Below are 17,403 nucleotides of genomic sequence, written 5' to 3'. Positions count from 1 at the left end.
GCGAAACCTCTCAAAATGCTTTATCCAACTCGTCCAGCCTTATGCCCTGAAGGTAAATCTTTCAGGTGTAGAGACCTGAAATTGAGACATGCTGCCACTACGCGGGCGCACCACTCTGCAGCCCAAACTCACTGTCTCGCCCGTGCACAGTGCACTCCCCGGACACACCTCCGGTTAATGTCAGCCTTTAACAGGAAAAACTTTCTAATGACATCATGTCTTGTTAGTTCAGAAATCAGGCCGAACTACGTTTGCAGGAGGCGGCAGGAGGAACGACACATACGCTGGAGTATTAGTGTGCACCTCTTTATTTGCACCATGTACAACAGGTCCCTATTAAAGATTCCTACTTACACATGTGACCTAATACTACACCGCCATTGCTGTTTTAGGCTGGTTGGTTATCATCAGTCAGTCTGGGTCTGGAAGTCCCACGGGATCTTTTCCTGTTTCCTGTTCCTCAAAAAACCACACGCCACACATGGCGTCTTGCATCGGCCCTGAACATTGTAAACGGGATTTATCCGTGAAGCAAACATCTCTCCAACGTGCCGGATGCCATCGAATGAGATTTGCCCACTCAAGTCAGTTACGATGACAAACTGGAATCAGGTTGAGACTCCGATGAGGAGGACAAGCATGCAGATGAGCTTCCCTGAGACGGTTTCTGACAGTTTGTGCAGAAATTCTTTGTTTATGTAAACCGATTGTTTCAGCAGCTGCCCAAGTGGCTGGTCTCAGATGATCTTGGAGGTGAACATGGTGGATGTGGAGGTCCTGGGCTGGTGTGGGGTCAGGGTGCTTGAGAATGGGCGCACTCATGAAGAGAGACTTTAGTTTGGCAAAAACTCTGTCCAGTTCCGATGTCCAACAGAAAAGGGACTTGGTGGAGGCAAGATGAGTGTAGGGGATGCACTGGTGCCGCAGATGAAGCAGCAGTAAAAATAGGCAAAGCCCAGGAATTGTTTGAGCTCCTTGCAGTTAATAGGAGTTGGGCAATATGTGACCACCTGTATCTTAGGCCTGGTCAGGCTTGAGCTGGTGTTAGGCGATGATACGGCCAAGAAACCAACAGAGGGAACATGGAACACACAATTTTTCAGTTTTTCATACAGCTTGTTCTCTAGGAGCCTCTATAAAACAATCCCCATGTACTGGCGGTGCTCTTCCAGAGAATGGGAGACAATAAGGATTTCATCTAAGTAAATGAAAATCAAGCAATTGCGGTTGTCTCAGAAGGGTTCGTTCATGAGGTGCTGGAAAATTGCAGGGGTGTTGGTGAGCCCAAAGGGCATAATTAGTCATTCAAAATGGTCTCGGGGAGTGTTGAAAGCTGTTTTCCATTCATCACCTTCCCGGATGAGGTGATAGGTCCAACTTGGTGCAAATCTCGGTTTGACAGATGGGTTTGTATGAGGGATTAATGAGAAGCAAAGGCTACTTCTTTTTATCAGTAATCTTTTTGAGGCCCTGAAAATCAACACAGGGGCGAAGTGTACAAACAAAACAAACAAACAAGCTAAAATCCTGCCCCAAAGGCCAAGGTGGAGGGGTAGATTAGACCAGATTCCAAAGAGTCAGAAATGTATATTTCCATTGACTCTCTTACAGGGAGAGACAGGTTTTATAGTTAACTGGTGGGAAAGGGAGCCCCAAGGAGGGGGTAAATGGCACAGTCGTAAGGGCAGTGGTGGGGCAAGGTCAGTGCCTGCTTTTTACTGAACAAAGTAGCTAGGTTGGGATAATCTGGAAGCACTGTTGAGAGGTCTGGGAATTCAGGAGGTGACAGCGTACCTGGTCGCAGAATCAGTTGCAGTAGAGCAGAGGTGAATCACACTGAGTGACAGTTGGTGCTCCAATCCAAAATCTTGCTCAAAGACAGGACAATATTTGGAATATGGAGCTTCAGCCAGGCGAGACCTAAGGTAGCAGGAGATAAGAGTGAAGGGATGATGAGCAACTGAATGGTTTCATGATAATTACCTGAGATGGTGAGCGAGGGGAGGGTATTGTGGTGAATAACTAGGAAAATAAATCTGCCATCTACAGCACAGACAACTTTAGGTACCTCAAGGGACTCAACGGGGTGTTTGCTTGAGTAACATAGTTTTAGTCTACAAACATGACATCTGCACTGGAATCAATGAGAACCTAAAGGGGCACTGTCACAGAGTTGCAAGTCAAACTAGCAGGGAGAGGGAGAGGCAGAGAGAGAGAGAGCAGAAGCACAAGTTTGACTCACCATGCTCCTTTTCTGATGAGCCTTTTGTTGCACTGGGCAGGTGGCAGAGAAGTGTCCAGCGTGTCCACAATACAGGCACAATTTATTTTTGGGCCACCTCTGACATTCACTGGGGGTCAGACGAATTTGGCTGAGTTAGTTGAAAATAGTTTTGGGCTGTAGATAAAACACCAAATCACAATTTAGCAAGAAGCAACGATCTGACCCTAATCCTCCAGAGTAAGACTCGGGTGTAGGAACAAAGGTTTCACGGAGAGGAAGAGAGAGAGCAGGACAGGAACAAGGGTGTTACTCATGTAGCATCTGGGTTTGTGCTGGGGCGAGTCAATTGAGTGAGCTGGGCCTATGACTTTGGCCAGTGGATTATGATGGAAACTCTAGAGGAGAACCAAAAAGCAAAGAAGAGACGGATGTTAAAGAGTAAAAGAAGTGTTTAATAAAAATGGACAGGCGAACAGGGGAGGCTTGGAAGCAGGAATGAGAGGCTCGTGGAGTAAGTGTAGCTTGAAATGTGCCCGTAGATGGGAAGCGCTGGTAAGAAGACAGTATATAATGTGAAACTCAGGAATTTAATCACGAAACAGTTCGAAGGAATTATACTAGGTTATATTTATTATACCGTTCAGTGAAGTGGGAGTTATCAGGCATCCGCTCTCAAACCAGGCGTGGTTTTAAACCAGGGTTTCCCAATGAGTTCTCACTGAGGGCTAAATTATGTCAAGGTTGGCAAATTGTCTGGGATTTTTTTTTCATTGGACCTGTAAATAATAATTGTGCAGATGTTATTGTTGCTGCTATTAGCAGAGGAAGTATTATTGTCATGATTAGTAATAAAGTTTGTTGTTGCAGCAGATACCAAATAGTACTAGTTATAGCCTGTGTTGTAGGGGGGAAAATGAAAGAAAATAAGTCCAATATCAATTTGCTTTTCAATGCCTCCTTTGAATATTTTGATCTACAGAATTTGACCTCTTTGCTCAATAAAACAGAACCACAGCAAGTGGTACACAAGAGGAAAAAGGCTATACTCAGGCAAGGATAACGGATACATTTTAAACACAAAATCTGGAATATGCCTGCATAATATCAGTAATGTTTATACTGATTGTTAAGCATTTTAACCCTCAGTAAAAAGTATCAACAAATGAAGCAATAAACTACAAAACACCAGAATGAGTGTGAAAATATCTAAATGGCTTTCAGCATTCCACACAGATAGCTGTCAGCAGCATTTCTACAACCATACAGCATGTACATAATATGATAATAAAGACAGAATAATTTAAATATAATACTATATATGTATATATTATTTGGTGCATTTATCTCATGATACAGGGTTTTGCAATGGCAGAGCAAGCCAAAGCACCCGCAATTGGATTTGCTAGTTTCATAAAATTTATAAAACTGGCCATTTTTATGGGTGAAATGGGGAAAAAATGTAATGTAAATGCACCGGCCATTCAGAATATTCCTGAAATTCCAAATGGCAGCACGCCCCTGTACAAAAAAATTCTTATCCGAGTTACTAATGTCAAATGAACAAAGTATAATAGCCTACGAATGAAAATATTTGAATATCGCTTAGACTTTATGAACTGCCACTGGAAATATACACAAAGTGAGGTATTTCTCTACAATGTGGAATAAAGAGGAGACCTCAGATTGAAGGACCAGTGGTCTTGGGGTCGCGGTGATGTGCTAACTATAGTGTAAGTGCTGTCACACAGGCTGGACAATAGTGCCGACAAAAATGTCAGGTGAAAAACCTGGGACGACATGTGTCACTTTAATTCTGAACCAGAGGCCAGTGCGGCAAGTTCTGTGTCCAGAGTGCCTGTCCGAATCCTACTCACGTTCCCCCTAATCTGAAGGAAACCATTTATGTCCAGAGCCAGATGCAGCTTCAGGGGGAGAAGGGGCAGCCTGACAGAAAACACTGATTTCCTGAGTAAAACCAAGGGAATAGGACACTTTAGGTCTGGGCTAGTGAGATACTCACCCTCTGAGACACCACTGATTTACTAAATGACAATGACAAAACAACATATTCAAATTGAAAAGAATCTAAATAGTTTTATATTCAACTGAACTTTTTTCACTATCTCAGACAATAACACTTTGTTATTATACCTACTGACTGGAATTTAAAAAGTCAGCTGTTAAATAACATTTTGACAATAGTCCTGTGCTTTGCCATAGACTACTTTGTGAAGATGCCTTTTTTCCAAATAATCCAAATAACATTAAACCGATAAAATATTCTACATTTGCATCAGCAAAATGCATTCTCAAACCAGCTCTCAAAATCCAAATTGCTTGTTGAAGTGGTGTAGCTTTAACCACTTTTGTGGTTTGAGTTTTATTTTTACGTCAATTATTTTATTTATTGTACTCATTATAATCTGTCAAGGGGAAATTGAATTTGCACTCCGCTGGATATATTTTTCTTGCACACCGCACAGAGCTCCAGATCACACACATAGAGGCATGCAAGAAAGATGCCCGAGTGACAAAGTGCAAAGTATTGCTGTGTGATACACAGACATTTTAAATCCCAATATAGGTCATTTTATGTCCTGATATAGAATTTTTCCTTAAAACTGCATGAAATTAATGGCACATTTTTATTTATAAGATACTTCTTTCATCTACTGTGTACAAAACTTCAATGGTTAAAAGATAAATAAAAACATAATAAAACAGAACTGTCAAGTGGAAAAGTACCATTCAAAATATCTAGCATAACTAGCTTTCAAAGAATGTACACTCTAAAAACAGTTGGATTAAAGATAACACAATTTTAGGTAAAATATGGACCGATACACAAATCGGGGGTTGTTTTCTACAAAACTACCCATTTTGTGTTGTTTTCTGCAAAAACAACCAAGAAAGTTGGGTCAAATTGACCCAAGTTGTGGATCAGTCCATTTTTGACCCCAAATTATGTAAATTGTAACCCAACTCTTTTTAGAGTGTACACTGTTTTTTTGTACACCAGGGGTGCCCAAGTCCGGTCCTCACAAGCCCTTATCCAGCCTGTTTTAGATATGTCCCTACTCCAACACACCTAATTCAAACGATCAGCTCTTCACCAAGGTTTGCAAAAGCCTTATAACGATTCTGATGATTTGAATCAGGTGTGTTACCTTCAGTACAATCCAAAACAGGCTGGATAGGGGATCTCGAGGACCAGACTTGGGCACCCCTGGTGTACACTGTAACGTAGTGTAATGTACAATTTTGTTTACATCCATGCTCCTCTAGGAGTACAAATTAGTATTTGTGAGTGGTTTTATAGCGTTGCTGCTGTGACATTAATCAACCATCATTCATTTTTCATACAATCTATTGTTGTCCGCAGCTGTTGCTACTCTTAAGGCTCAAGAGGAGGGAGATTTCTAACGTTCTTTTGCAAGATGGTATCTCTGCTGATTGGTCATGCCTAGAGAGTGAGGCACAAGGTTGCTGTTCTCTGTTGCTCCATTAGTGTAGCAACAGAGCCTACACACAAAATTAACAATATAAACAAGAGGGTTATTTTCAGAAGGTAGACATTTTGCAGAATACTCTGTATATCAACTGATGTAGTGAAATCTCAGCTGCACATGTTTTGTTGGTCTCAAAAAGTGGACAGGGAAAAGAGGACATCCTAAGCACTCTACATGCTGCGCCCATTGTCCTTGGCTGCTTGATTTCTGGTTGCCAGAGGTCATGTACAATTGTAATGTGCTGACCTGTTTTCTGAGTCTGATTGGTCGTTGTGAGCAGTTGTGAGGTCATTTTCAGTCGACAGAAGACAAAATGGCCGCGTCCAGAGATGGCTAAAAACGAGTACATTTTGCTGCTTAATTTATATTCCAAAATTAATCCAAATGCCGTGTTTCAACTAGTGGGCCTGCTGGGAACATATTCTTGAAAAAAATATGTTTGGGTTGACTTCCGCTTTAAGGAGGGTAAGGCTACTCTACTACTCCATGTGACTGGAAGATGATGCACTCGCTTTGGGCTCGCAGCCCAGTCAAGAAGAAAAGCGAAGGATCGAGAGTATCAAACCTTTTTGGCGGCAAAAGGAGGGTGCTATTTTATTTTTGTTGATGAAATATTACATTTCTATCAGGTACTGTATGTACTGTAGTGTAAGACACCATGGGTTAAGGATCCTCCCCAATTACATAATTTAACCCCGTCGCAGTATGTGTTCAAGTAATACAACAAATGAACATGCACTACCAAATATTAGAATTAAAACAATGTAGAGCAATATTGCTTGTTTTGTTCTAAGGCATATGCAAAATGGCTCAAAACCTAGAAGGTGCGCATCAGGGCTCATGTGAAGTCGCCAAGGCTCCAATTAAGCCTTCAAAAGAGGTCGCAGGAGTGACAAAAACAGCTAAATCATGTTCACAACAGTGTACAATTTTCACACTATATTGCTGTTATGAAATCTGGAAAGGATGAATTGGTTCAGTTTAAGCAGCGAACTGAAGAAGCGCATTGAAATGACTTCATGCACTGTGCCTCTTGTCAAGGCGTTTTGACACGGGAGGTCTTTTGGCGACTTGAATCAGTCTCAAACTAGAAAAGAACTAGGTTCAAGCACAGGTGCCTTCCTACCAGTGCTCAATTTTGTGGTGTCATTAGTGCCATGAATCCTGAACCAGTGACATATCATTGAAAACATCAAAATCAGAATGTCTTGACAAAATCAATATTCATATTGGACAAAACCCAATGAACAATGGTTGAAAATCGCAAAAAAAAAGCAGTATGTGTGAGGCGAGCTGCACAAGATGTGTCCGCTGATTTTGATTCCAAGTAAGGTCTTAAAAAAATGGGAGACTGCATATCTCCACAGTACATTGAGATGGCCACATGACACTGAAACAGGGAAGGTCATTATTTTAACACTAATCAACAATCTTGGGCATGTCCTGGTTATAGCAAGCCAACTCTCAAAGTTCAGGGTTTAATCATGGCCAGTGAAGACCTTGCTAAAGAAAGACATTGAGTTCCATCAAATAAAATAAAGTTGGAAGTAGTTTTAAAGGACTTCCAATTGAAACATAACAAAAAGCCAACATATCACCCTCCTGACCACTTTTTCACCTTTGTCCTTTTACCTCCTGAGCTTCTTGCTTCTGACATATATGCCTCTTCCCACATATGATTTCCCTTATTCCAAATTTAAACAGTCAGCATGCGAAAGCTTGGCCATCCACGTAGGAGGTAAACATCTACTATGCTGATGAGGGCTGAAAGAATCGAATGAGTCACTTAGAAGGCGCGGACATACATACATCAAATTATGTTTGACAAAGTCAATCCAGGGGTTGGGTCACGCCACGTCTCCTACCATTAGCCCTGCTCCTTTTGCCTGCCACCAAATGCATGGTGAAGTGATCAAGGAGCATGTGTAACTTGACACTTTCCACATGACTTGATTACTGCCATTAATGTTGAGATTGACTTATTTGGCTGGGCTATGGATGCTATCAAATACCTAAAGCCAACATACTGTAATAAATAAATACCCACTATCCACACAAATTAACTATGGCCCTGGGATACAAGTTCCCAAACTTATGTACCTTGCCTGTATCTTTTGTATGTGTCCGAGCATTTATTTTTTTAAATGTATTTAATCATGATTGACTATCTTCAGGCTGTTTGGTAGTCATGATATCTAACAGCTTTACAGAACCACTTGATGCTCTGGCATGCGCTTGACATTGCATATGTTGTCATGTTGTTATTGATTTTTCTAAAGCCACTGCTGTGTTTTTGTTTTCTTTACCTTGCTTTTAGCCCATATTGTTTTGCAGCCCTATTGCTCTTAAAATACACCTGTACAATCTGTACAGAGAGGGAAATTGGATTTCAATGTTCTATAGACTTAAATGCTGCCGGTGCCAGCACACTTCATTGTGAATATTGAGAAGGGGAAAATGGCAGCAATCGTATATCTTATATCCGCAGAGAATCAAATACAGATAAACATGCTGCTGAAGTGGATTCCCCGGCAAAAGCATGTCTTTTATAAATTTTGCATTAGTGTATTTCTGTTGTTTACTGTATAGAAAGTGTTCATATTAATTATTGTCAGGCTAAATAAATGTATAGGATATATTTCACTTGGTAGCCTAATACAAATGTAATTTTCTTGATCAAAAATTCCCTTTGAAACAACCTCATGCTTATTTTACAAACACGCTTATTTCCCTTTTTTTAATGAAAGCACTTAAAATTAACTAAATACAGGTAATCGCTAAATAATGTGTTTTTTTTTACATTTATATGAATCGAGACAAAAAAAATCCACTGTGAAATTAAAAATACAAAGTAGGAATATTTTTCCTCTTCAAAGATGTTACACGTGAGCTCGTATTCAGATGACTGCAACTCAACTAGCAAGGCTGCTGCCTCTTCGAGTTGGCCTTTCAACGAGTTAATTTTCAGTGCACACAGTTTGACAATGATGGATTTGTTTCTAATTATCAAAAGCATACGATTGAAATGTGAGAATGCATAGTTGTTTCCATCCCCTGTGATTGTGGTTTTGCAGTCAGCCTTTGTTATGTTGAGATAACAGTCCGACATCCCAGCGAGGGTTTTGTGCTGACCACCATGACTGAAGGATGGAGGTTGAAAACAACAATCAGAAGAAACAAATTGTCTTAAACAAGAATTCATTGACTTGGTAAATTTTCGATGTTGAGCACACAATATTACACACCCATTTTGCACATTATATCCTGTAGCTCTTATTTGAAATATGCACAATGAATTGCAGCGCATCTTCACCGATTGTAATTGTAACCTTAGATGATAAGAATCACCAGTTCATCCCATCATCGCTCAATATACCTTAATTAAATACTATGATATTAATTAAGTAAGTGATGATGAGGGACATAATATTGCAATATGTTTGTATCTTATAAGGGCTGCTGTCGCCTTAAATGTTTTTGGTTTAGAATTATTATTGTTTCCATATGGCTACGTTATTTAATTGCAAATAGCCTTCATTGGAACGGAAAGGGTCAAGTGAGGTAATTTTTAAATTATTTATTTTTTAAAATCTGCCTTTTATCGAGATTATTTTTCTTACTATAATATTTTACACATGCACAGTTATAAGGAAGCAATAAATATTCACGCAGTCTAATAACTGAGGCAGGAGCACCACGGTTCCATTTCAGTGAAAAGTCGAGTTCTGCATTCAGCTTGCTGCAGCTCTGACCTATATTTCATTCAGACAGGCGCGCATTTCCGGCAGCTTTCACAACGCATTTATCTTGCGCACAGTCTGCAGAAGCGAACCAATTAGGCCTGTTGGCGCTCACAGTGAGAGATGGAGAATATACCGGGAAATTTTTGCACGCTGGATTTGTCTTTTAAATAATGCCTCTCTCGCGACCCGTTATCATTAAAAAGATTACGCAGGGATTAATATTCCTAAATAACCGACATTATGTTACCTTTTTATTCAACGGTCGGAGCGATTCAGTACTTCAATTTAACGTGTAAATCAAATAATTAAATAAAGGAAACACGATTTATATTTGCGCACCACGTCGAATTGGAGCGTTTCTGCCACATACATGTGGTTTTTTTCGAGGGCGGGCGTGTGGCCTGGTCAGTGATGCAGTTTGGGCCTTGTATGAGGTGAAATGCAGTGAAATGTATTTTCGAAACAACCATATAAATAAATATAATGAGAAATCTAAATTCTCGCCGCGATAATAATGTCCCGCAGCCTTAATTTATTTTTGCTTGAAGTGAACGGTGGAAAATAAAGACCGACAGTCTACTAATATTATTCGAAAATAATAATAATAATAATAATAATAATAATAATAATAATAACACTGAATTCAGTCAGTTGTTTTTGTTTTTTGTTGTGGAAATCATCTGGTAAAAACAATTTATTTATGTAGTCCGTGGTGATTTCTTTCGATTTTTGTTGATTAAACTAATTATGCATCAATACTCATAAGGGAACATACTGTATCGTTACAGTTCCTCAATGGACGGTTCTGGCTTGTGCTCTTCTCGTCGATACGAGTCTCGGAGGATCGTTGGCGTCTGACAGTGATAAATGAGCTCCTCTGTGCACTTTATGCATTTATTTATTTATATTTCCTCCTGTAATCCGGAGCCGTACAACGAGCAACCAAAACACGCACAAACACAAGAGTAAAAAAAGAAAAGAAAAAAGAAAAGAAAAACGTTAACTCTTTGAAAATGAAATAATTTATTCCGATGTTAAAAAGAAAGTATAAAAGAACTACCACAAATGTCGGCCTTTTTTTTTCTTCGTCCATGCCATCCAATCACACACATTTAACTCAAACAAACACGCACGCACGGACGTGCACGTGCATCGTGCAAACAAAGACGTGTCGTGAAAACCAGCTGCAGCTTCTTTCGTATTTTCCTGAATTTGGTAGCCGGCCCATCCATCATGGCTGTCACTATCAATCCAATAACAGCAGACAAGTGCAATTCCGTCTCCTATCGAACCGAAGCTGGATACGTGACCTGCTCCAACAACTCATTTTGTTGCTTTTTTTCCTTCTAACGCCCACACACGACCTCTCCATCTTTCTCTCTCTCGCTCTCTTTCTCTCTTCCCAAAGGCCTTCTTCACATCAACACACTGTGCTTTGTCCTTTCTTTATTTTCTCTCGATTCGGTACTAGTGCAGGCTTCTTCACTTCAGTGTTTTGGTGATAGAAAAATCATGAAAACATTATCCAAAAAAGACAGAACTCTTTATAAATCCCCTTCCGTTGTACACACAGAAATGAATAAGCGAGGTGTGGTGACGTCACTAGAACAAAACGCAACAAAGAAGCACAAAATTGTACAGCACGACAATTGAAATTATTCTACATATTTTTTTCCAAATACAGTCCACAGTGTTTGCGTGTGTGCGCGCGTGCGTTGTGTCTGTACATTGGTTCATCGTTTAGACAGGAGATGCAGATATGGGAGTAAAGCTTCACAGATTGGATTCATAAAGAAAGAAAAAAAGGTGTCATCCCTGTGGTCCGCCGTGGTATAAAAATAAATAAATAATTTAACATGAAACTGGGAGGGGAAATGCGTAACCGCTTCTCTTTAAATGTCTTTAGTTTTTTTTTTCTTCTTCTTCTTGGCATCCACCCACATCCCCCGCTCTCTAAAGTCTCTTTTTAAACTGCATTAAAAAAAAAGGAGCCTACAACTGGTACATTTTTTTCACACGTGATCCTCTACACACGTGTGCGTGCAAGAGCGAGAGCGTCAAAGTTGAGGTGAGGCGCGAGGGGTGTTCACGTGGATATGCACCGGCGGCTTCAAGCTCCACAAGCTGAATGAAGATCCCTGAGCCAACCATGGAGGCCTGGAAACACAAAGATAGCTTGATAAGGACACGCAATGCAATCGTATTTTGGAGGTGGATGTAGAAAAGAAAGATACACACACAATCAAATATGTGGAGAAAATATTGTTCGCATTATGTGCCATATACAATGGCAAATAACCTAATGCCTGTCATTATTCTGGTCTGTTGCAGGCAGCGGCGGGACTGGTGGGCGTGCCTTCTGGTGCCGCACCTGTAGTCAATGACTGATCAAGGCCTTTAAAAGGACTGCTTCCTCAACTGCCTGCTGTCGGGTTATTGCTTTGCTTGACTTCGTATCCCAAGAGACTGTATTGTTCCGAGTTACTCTAGTTCCTGTTTCGTCATTTGTTGCAGTCGTGAGTTTTCCGTGTATAGTATATTAGTTTGCTCATGCTGACGGGTTTTTGTTTATTTGAGCTTGGAGTTTTTCTTGTCCCGCTGTTGGCAAGTGAATTTGCGTTATAGTCTCCTTGCTCTTGTTTTGCAAGCGCTTTTTGTTAATCGTTTTTCCTGGCAAGATTCGCCAGCGTCTTTTGTTGTGACTTTTGCGGATGTGAAATTTATTTTTTCTGTAAATAAATTTTGTGTAAGACATTTCTTCTCCTTGTCTGCGTTTGTGGGATCCACCCCCTTCCAGTACCCACTGGAAATCGTGACAATGCCCGCGTCTATTTTTTCAAGAAAAAAAAAAGATTTTTAGATGTCTGCTGTAGCCCTTTTGATCGATTCAAATTATTCATCGTAAATTGATACTGTATCTGCTTCAAAGGAAAATAGTCATCTTTAAAAATAAAATAACAATAGAAATGTATAGGAATTTTTTATGGCCTTTAAATAAATGGAACTGACGTGAATATGCTGTCTCAGGAAACAATTGTAAATGGACCAGATCATTTTAACGCTTCCGAGAGCACTCATTATTAAATACGTGTAACGTCTAAATTTCATGAAAAAAACACAAGATAAATACATCAGGATAATATATTTATTTCAATACATTCAATTATATATATATATATATATATATATATATATATATATATATATATATATATATATATATATATATATATATATATACGCACACACACACAAAAAGTAAATTTGGTAGAGTGTCATTTTCCTCTAAAAGACTAAAGTTGGTCCCAGTAAACAGAATAAAATTTGAGAGTACTATATTATTGTTATAAAATATTACATATTATGTAGAATATTTTATTCTCAAATTTTACTCTGATTTACTGTGACCAAATAAAGCCCTTAGGGAGTAAAAAGTATGATATGATATTTACTTTATATACATGATATGTACACAGTATGTGTATATATATTGTATGTTTGTCAATGTCGTTGACTGCATGTTTGCTCATGCACTTGTTCTTATTTATTTTTTTGGGTTGAGTAAAAACACATATAATTGTCCAGTCATATATTTAGGAAATATTCTAAGACAATATACATGATTATACAAAAACCTGAGTTACAAGTTAGCACATCTTGTGTAGATTTTTCCCCACAAGAGTCATTTTGATCTCTATTAAGACAGCATAAGCATGTGGTATATTAATGCTGACACCTTTTTACACTTTTAAGATTCTACATTTGGTATTGAACAAATGTTGTGCCCTTTTTCGGTCAACCAATAAAACTAGTTGATTCTGTTTAATAAACTTAAGTAAAAATCAAGCTTACATAGCACATTCTACCCGGCCTTCATTTTGGCAATTAACTCATTCACTGCCAGACATTTTCAGACATTCTTTTACCCTAAAGTTTGAAAATTTTGAAAAAATAAAATAAGTTCCTGGGATTGAATGGCTGGAATGTGAAAAGACAAATAAATATGTCATTGACAGTGAATGAGTGAATAATTCAATATTTCATTATTTGTTATCATCTTAATTTTGGAGAGAACTTTCCAAATATAGCAAGCATTGCAAACATGAGGTATGATATGTTTATAGGAGAGTCAGTCATATGCAGAAGACGTAATGCAGACTCGCTCATGTATTCCATGCTGGTTAAATGTTATGGCTCTGGCTTTATTGTGCATAGAAACGCGTAATATTTCTGCAGTCCTGAGGAAATTTACTGCTGCAGTCAGCATATGCTCTCACTGCAGATGAAATTGGGGGAGGAAAATGCACCAGGCTTCATTGAACTACACAGTAACTACCCACTCATCATTAAATGCGACGTAATTAGATTAAATCACCACCAAATACATATACAGTACCGTTTTTATTGTAGTTGAAAAGCCATGTCAATCTTCCTTTACATTTTCTCACATAAAGCATCATGATACCATTTGAACTTCATTAGCAACATTCGGGGGATTATCAGACAAGGGACGAGGCAGCTGTGTTAGCGAAAATTGGCCCACTGGATAAAAAATGAAGCAAATGCAGCTCCTATTTACATATAAAGAGCTCTATTAATCAAGGTAAGTGTCATTACAGCGTGGCTCATTGAGCAGTGGAGTGTGGGTGTTAAATAAAATTCTCTGTGCTTGGATGCCTTCGGCAGGCAATATGTCTTGATTTGAGAACTGTCAGCAGCAGTATGAAGCTGATAGGGGGCGAAGGAGGAGGAAGAGGGGGTAGGGGTGGGATTAGCCTGATTCTTAATCAGATTGCGGGATGAGAAAAGATGGAGGGAGCGGAAGAAGAAAATGTGGGAAGGGAAAGAAGGTAGTGGAGGAATGTGATGCAACCACCGCTTTTATTTATAAGAATCAAAAGGATCCATTTTTTTAACCTGGTGTTTAAAAGGAGCTGAAAAATGTGAAGGTACTTTATGAAAACACACAAGCAAACAATGCCGCCTTCGTAAAAGTGTTCTTTGTAATAGAGAGAGAGAGAGAGAGAGAGAGAAAGTGTGTAAAGAATTAAGAATTCTGCAGCATGATTTGATTTCATGCTTTAATAGACATTGTGTTGCTCCTTCTGGTGTGTGGGCCTAGATCAATAGGGGGCAGTATAACATTCATAATACGTACATCAGGGGTTATTTGTCAGCATGTTTTCCATCGCTCCCCCTGACGTACATAAAGAAGACTTAAGATCTTAACTAAACTCAGCAACTTAACTTTCTCTCTCTCTCATCTCTGTTATGTAAATCTAGAATAATGTTCAATAAATGGAACAAAGTAAAGATGGAGATCCAGTTTGAGGTGCATTTTGAGTACTTTACTAAATACATAAATGTTCTAAATAGAAATGCAACTTACTAACACAAAAAATCTTTGTGGCAGATGTTGGCCAGGGATTGGCCATACTTTTGGCCCCTCGAATAATTAGCACCCCCCAAAAAATCGCGAGGATTATAAACATATTTCTTCTAATGTCACCATTCATATAGCAAACGTATCTTAGCTGTGCTTGCACTGGGTCTTATACTTCCCTATACTACAACATGAATAGGCCTAATAATTTGGATATTTGGAATAATATGCAAACATAGTACCTGAATGATATTACAATTTTGAGTGAGGTGATCTCTGTGAAAACTTGCACAAGATGAGTTCTTGCACTTAATTTCTGGTTTGCTGTTCATCACTTTTGTGCCATCCTTGAATGGTAATTTTCAAGCACGAGAGCCCTTTGCACTAGAAAAAAATATCCTTTATTTTGTTTTTTGGGGGGATTGGTGGAACCCTTTTTGTTGAAGGTTGGATATTTTATAAATGCATTGAGCAATAATTACAGTAAGATATTGTGATGTAATGTACATTGGCCCAATAAAAAATCTTGTCCATGTTTAAAATGTTTGTCATACTTCTGGTTAGAAAGTGTGTGGTCCGATGTGGCCCCCAAGAACTGCTGATGAAAAATTGTGGCCTCCTTCACTCTTTAAGTTGCTCATGCCTGTATTAGACAAATAACACTGCTGAACACAATTTTTGTTGAGTTAAGTTTGACAGCTGTTATCTCATTTTTTGGTCACTTCAAGTTTTTGAGCTACAGGATCCTCATTTTCTTAAAATATTAAGAAATATTAAGTATTAAAGAAAATATCTTAAAATGTGTGTCCTAAAATATTAAATACATGTGTATATATGTAAATAAAACACTAAGATGGAATAGTTACAAACTCTGAAAACTAAAAAAAAAAGAGAGAGAGAGAGAGCATGAAACAAAATAGAATTTACAACGGTATGCCCATGGTTACAAGGTTAAGAGAAAAGCCAGCACTAATCCTCTTAATTCCTACTGTATTCGATTTCTGTTTGCAGATATTGATGGTACTGGCCAATTGGGAGCTGCACACACCTCTCACCACACTGTCTCAATTGTGACTGCACAAACACATTGCCACGTAGCTGCAGATGAGTCCAATTGTAATCAGCTCGTCTTATTACAGTCTTACTATAGCTAATCAGTGCAATTTTCCTTCTCTGGAGGGTAAGCTGTGACAAAAACTAGACTTGTTAGACTGGAATCAGGAATTTTAGTTTTAATCATCATAAAATCAGATTTTTTCAAAAATGGTTTCCCAGTGAATAACACGTATGTCCAATTTTGTAATTTTTAAAATGTTCACTTAAACGGGATGTCTGTAACGCGGAAACCCCATTAAGGTAAAAATTTTGAAAAATGGAAAAAAAATGGAAAGTGTTTTTCACAGGACAGCGACAATATGCAATGACATGTTACATTCATTTACGAATTACCTATCACTTTTTTTGCACCACGCCCATAAATGTTTGAGTTGTTTTCCTAAAGTGGTTTGCACTTACGGACACACCTGTATACCGATGTTGTATCATGAACAAGTACTTCTTCACCTTTTAGTGAATTGCCTCTAACCACTTGTCAGGATATTTTGAGTAGATGAATAAAATGAAATTTGCAGTGATCGACTTACTTCACCCTGTTGTTGAGGCTGGCCTTGGAGTTTTGGCCTTACATGTAGTGCCACTGCCCATCCATGCCCATGTTCATCCCCATACCCCCCATTGGACCTGCAACAAAAGCGTGTAAAGTGTCTAACTTTTATCACTTTCAATTGAGCTCCATATTAACTCCACAAATGATCACAAGGATGCATTGTCTCCAATGCATTTTCTGAATTATGAAGTTATTTTAGGAGGTGGCGCTGAGGAAGTAGACTAGCTAAATTTATTTATCCCTACAGTGAATTGAAACAAATTACATTTCAAGAGGTAAAAATTTTTTACAGCAGAAGAATGCTTACCTCCAGGTCGGAGACCCATGTGCTGCTGTCCATCAAGGACAAAGCCTCCCATTGGTTGGCCGTCTGGACTGTAAGCTGTACCCTGACTCACTGAGAGAAGAACAGAGAAAAAAAAAACGTGTCAATGGGACAAAACATGCATTACATCTATTTGTAGAGCCGTAGCAAACTTCTCTGGCTCAGGGCGTTATCTCCTGCTGGTGCCCATTTTTAAACAGGGTGTTTCAATTTTATGCTGCTAAAATCTGGAACAGTTTTTCAGAAGATGTGAAACAGAATGCAACCCTGACAATGTTCATATCCAGGCTGAAAACCATTCGATTAGGATGTACATATTTTATCTTCACTCCTTGCTTTTAAATTATTTTATGAATGTTTTTTGTTTTTTTTAATGGAATAATTTTGTTTGTCTTCTTGTAAGTTTAGGTAGTGGTATAAAGCACTTTGAATTACATTGTGCTCCACAAATCGACTTGCCTCGCCTTTTAATCCTACTAAACTAATTTTTTGCTACACCTCTGATTATCATTTAAGAGTTCACTAAATTCCATCATTTACTTCATGGTCAGTT

The 17,403-nt window shown here is 38.8% G+C and overlaps 1 protein-coding gene across 1 annotated transcript in view; it reads right to left on the bottom strand.

Moving 5' to 3' along the window:
- Positions 1-10,356: 10,356 nt before the first annotated feature.
- The window catches only part of meis2b (Meis homeobox 2b), a 28,324-nt gene continuing 21,277 nt past the window's right edge, over positions 10,357-17,403 (bottom strand). Inside the window, exons 11-13 of the mRNA XM_086019593.1 lie at positions 16,833-16,922; positions 16,503-16,599; positions 10,357-11,633 (exon numbers count right to left, since the gene is read on the bottom strand). Of these exons, the coding sequence (XP_085875719.1) occupies positions 16,541-16,599; positions 16,833-16,922 (149 nt within the window). The 3' untranslated portion in view covers positions 10,357-11,633; positions 16,503-16,540. The remainder of the gene's footprint in view (positions 11,634-16,502; positions 16,600-16,832; positions 16,923-17,403) is intronic.

The sequence above is a fragment of the Filicampus tigris genome, chromosome 20, assembly GCF_054856515.1.
Source record: "Filicampus tigris isolate MCC_2025a chromosome 20, RoL_Ftig_1.0, whole genome shotgun sequence".
NCBI classification, from domain to species: Eukaryota; Metazoa; Chordata; class Actinopteri; order Syngnathiformes; family Syngnathidae; genus Filicampus; species Filicampus tigris.
Note: the sequence above shows the minus strand (reverse complement) of the source record. Positions and strands in the feature narration are given on the sequence as shown.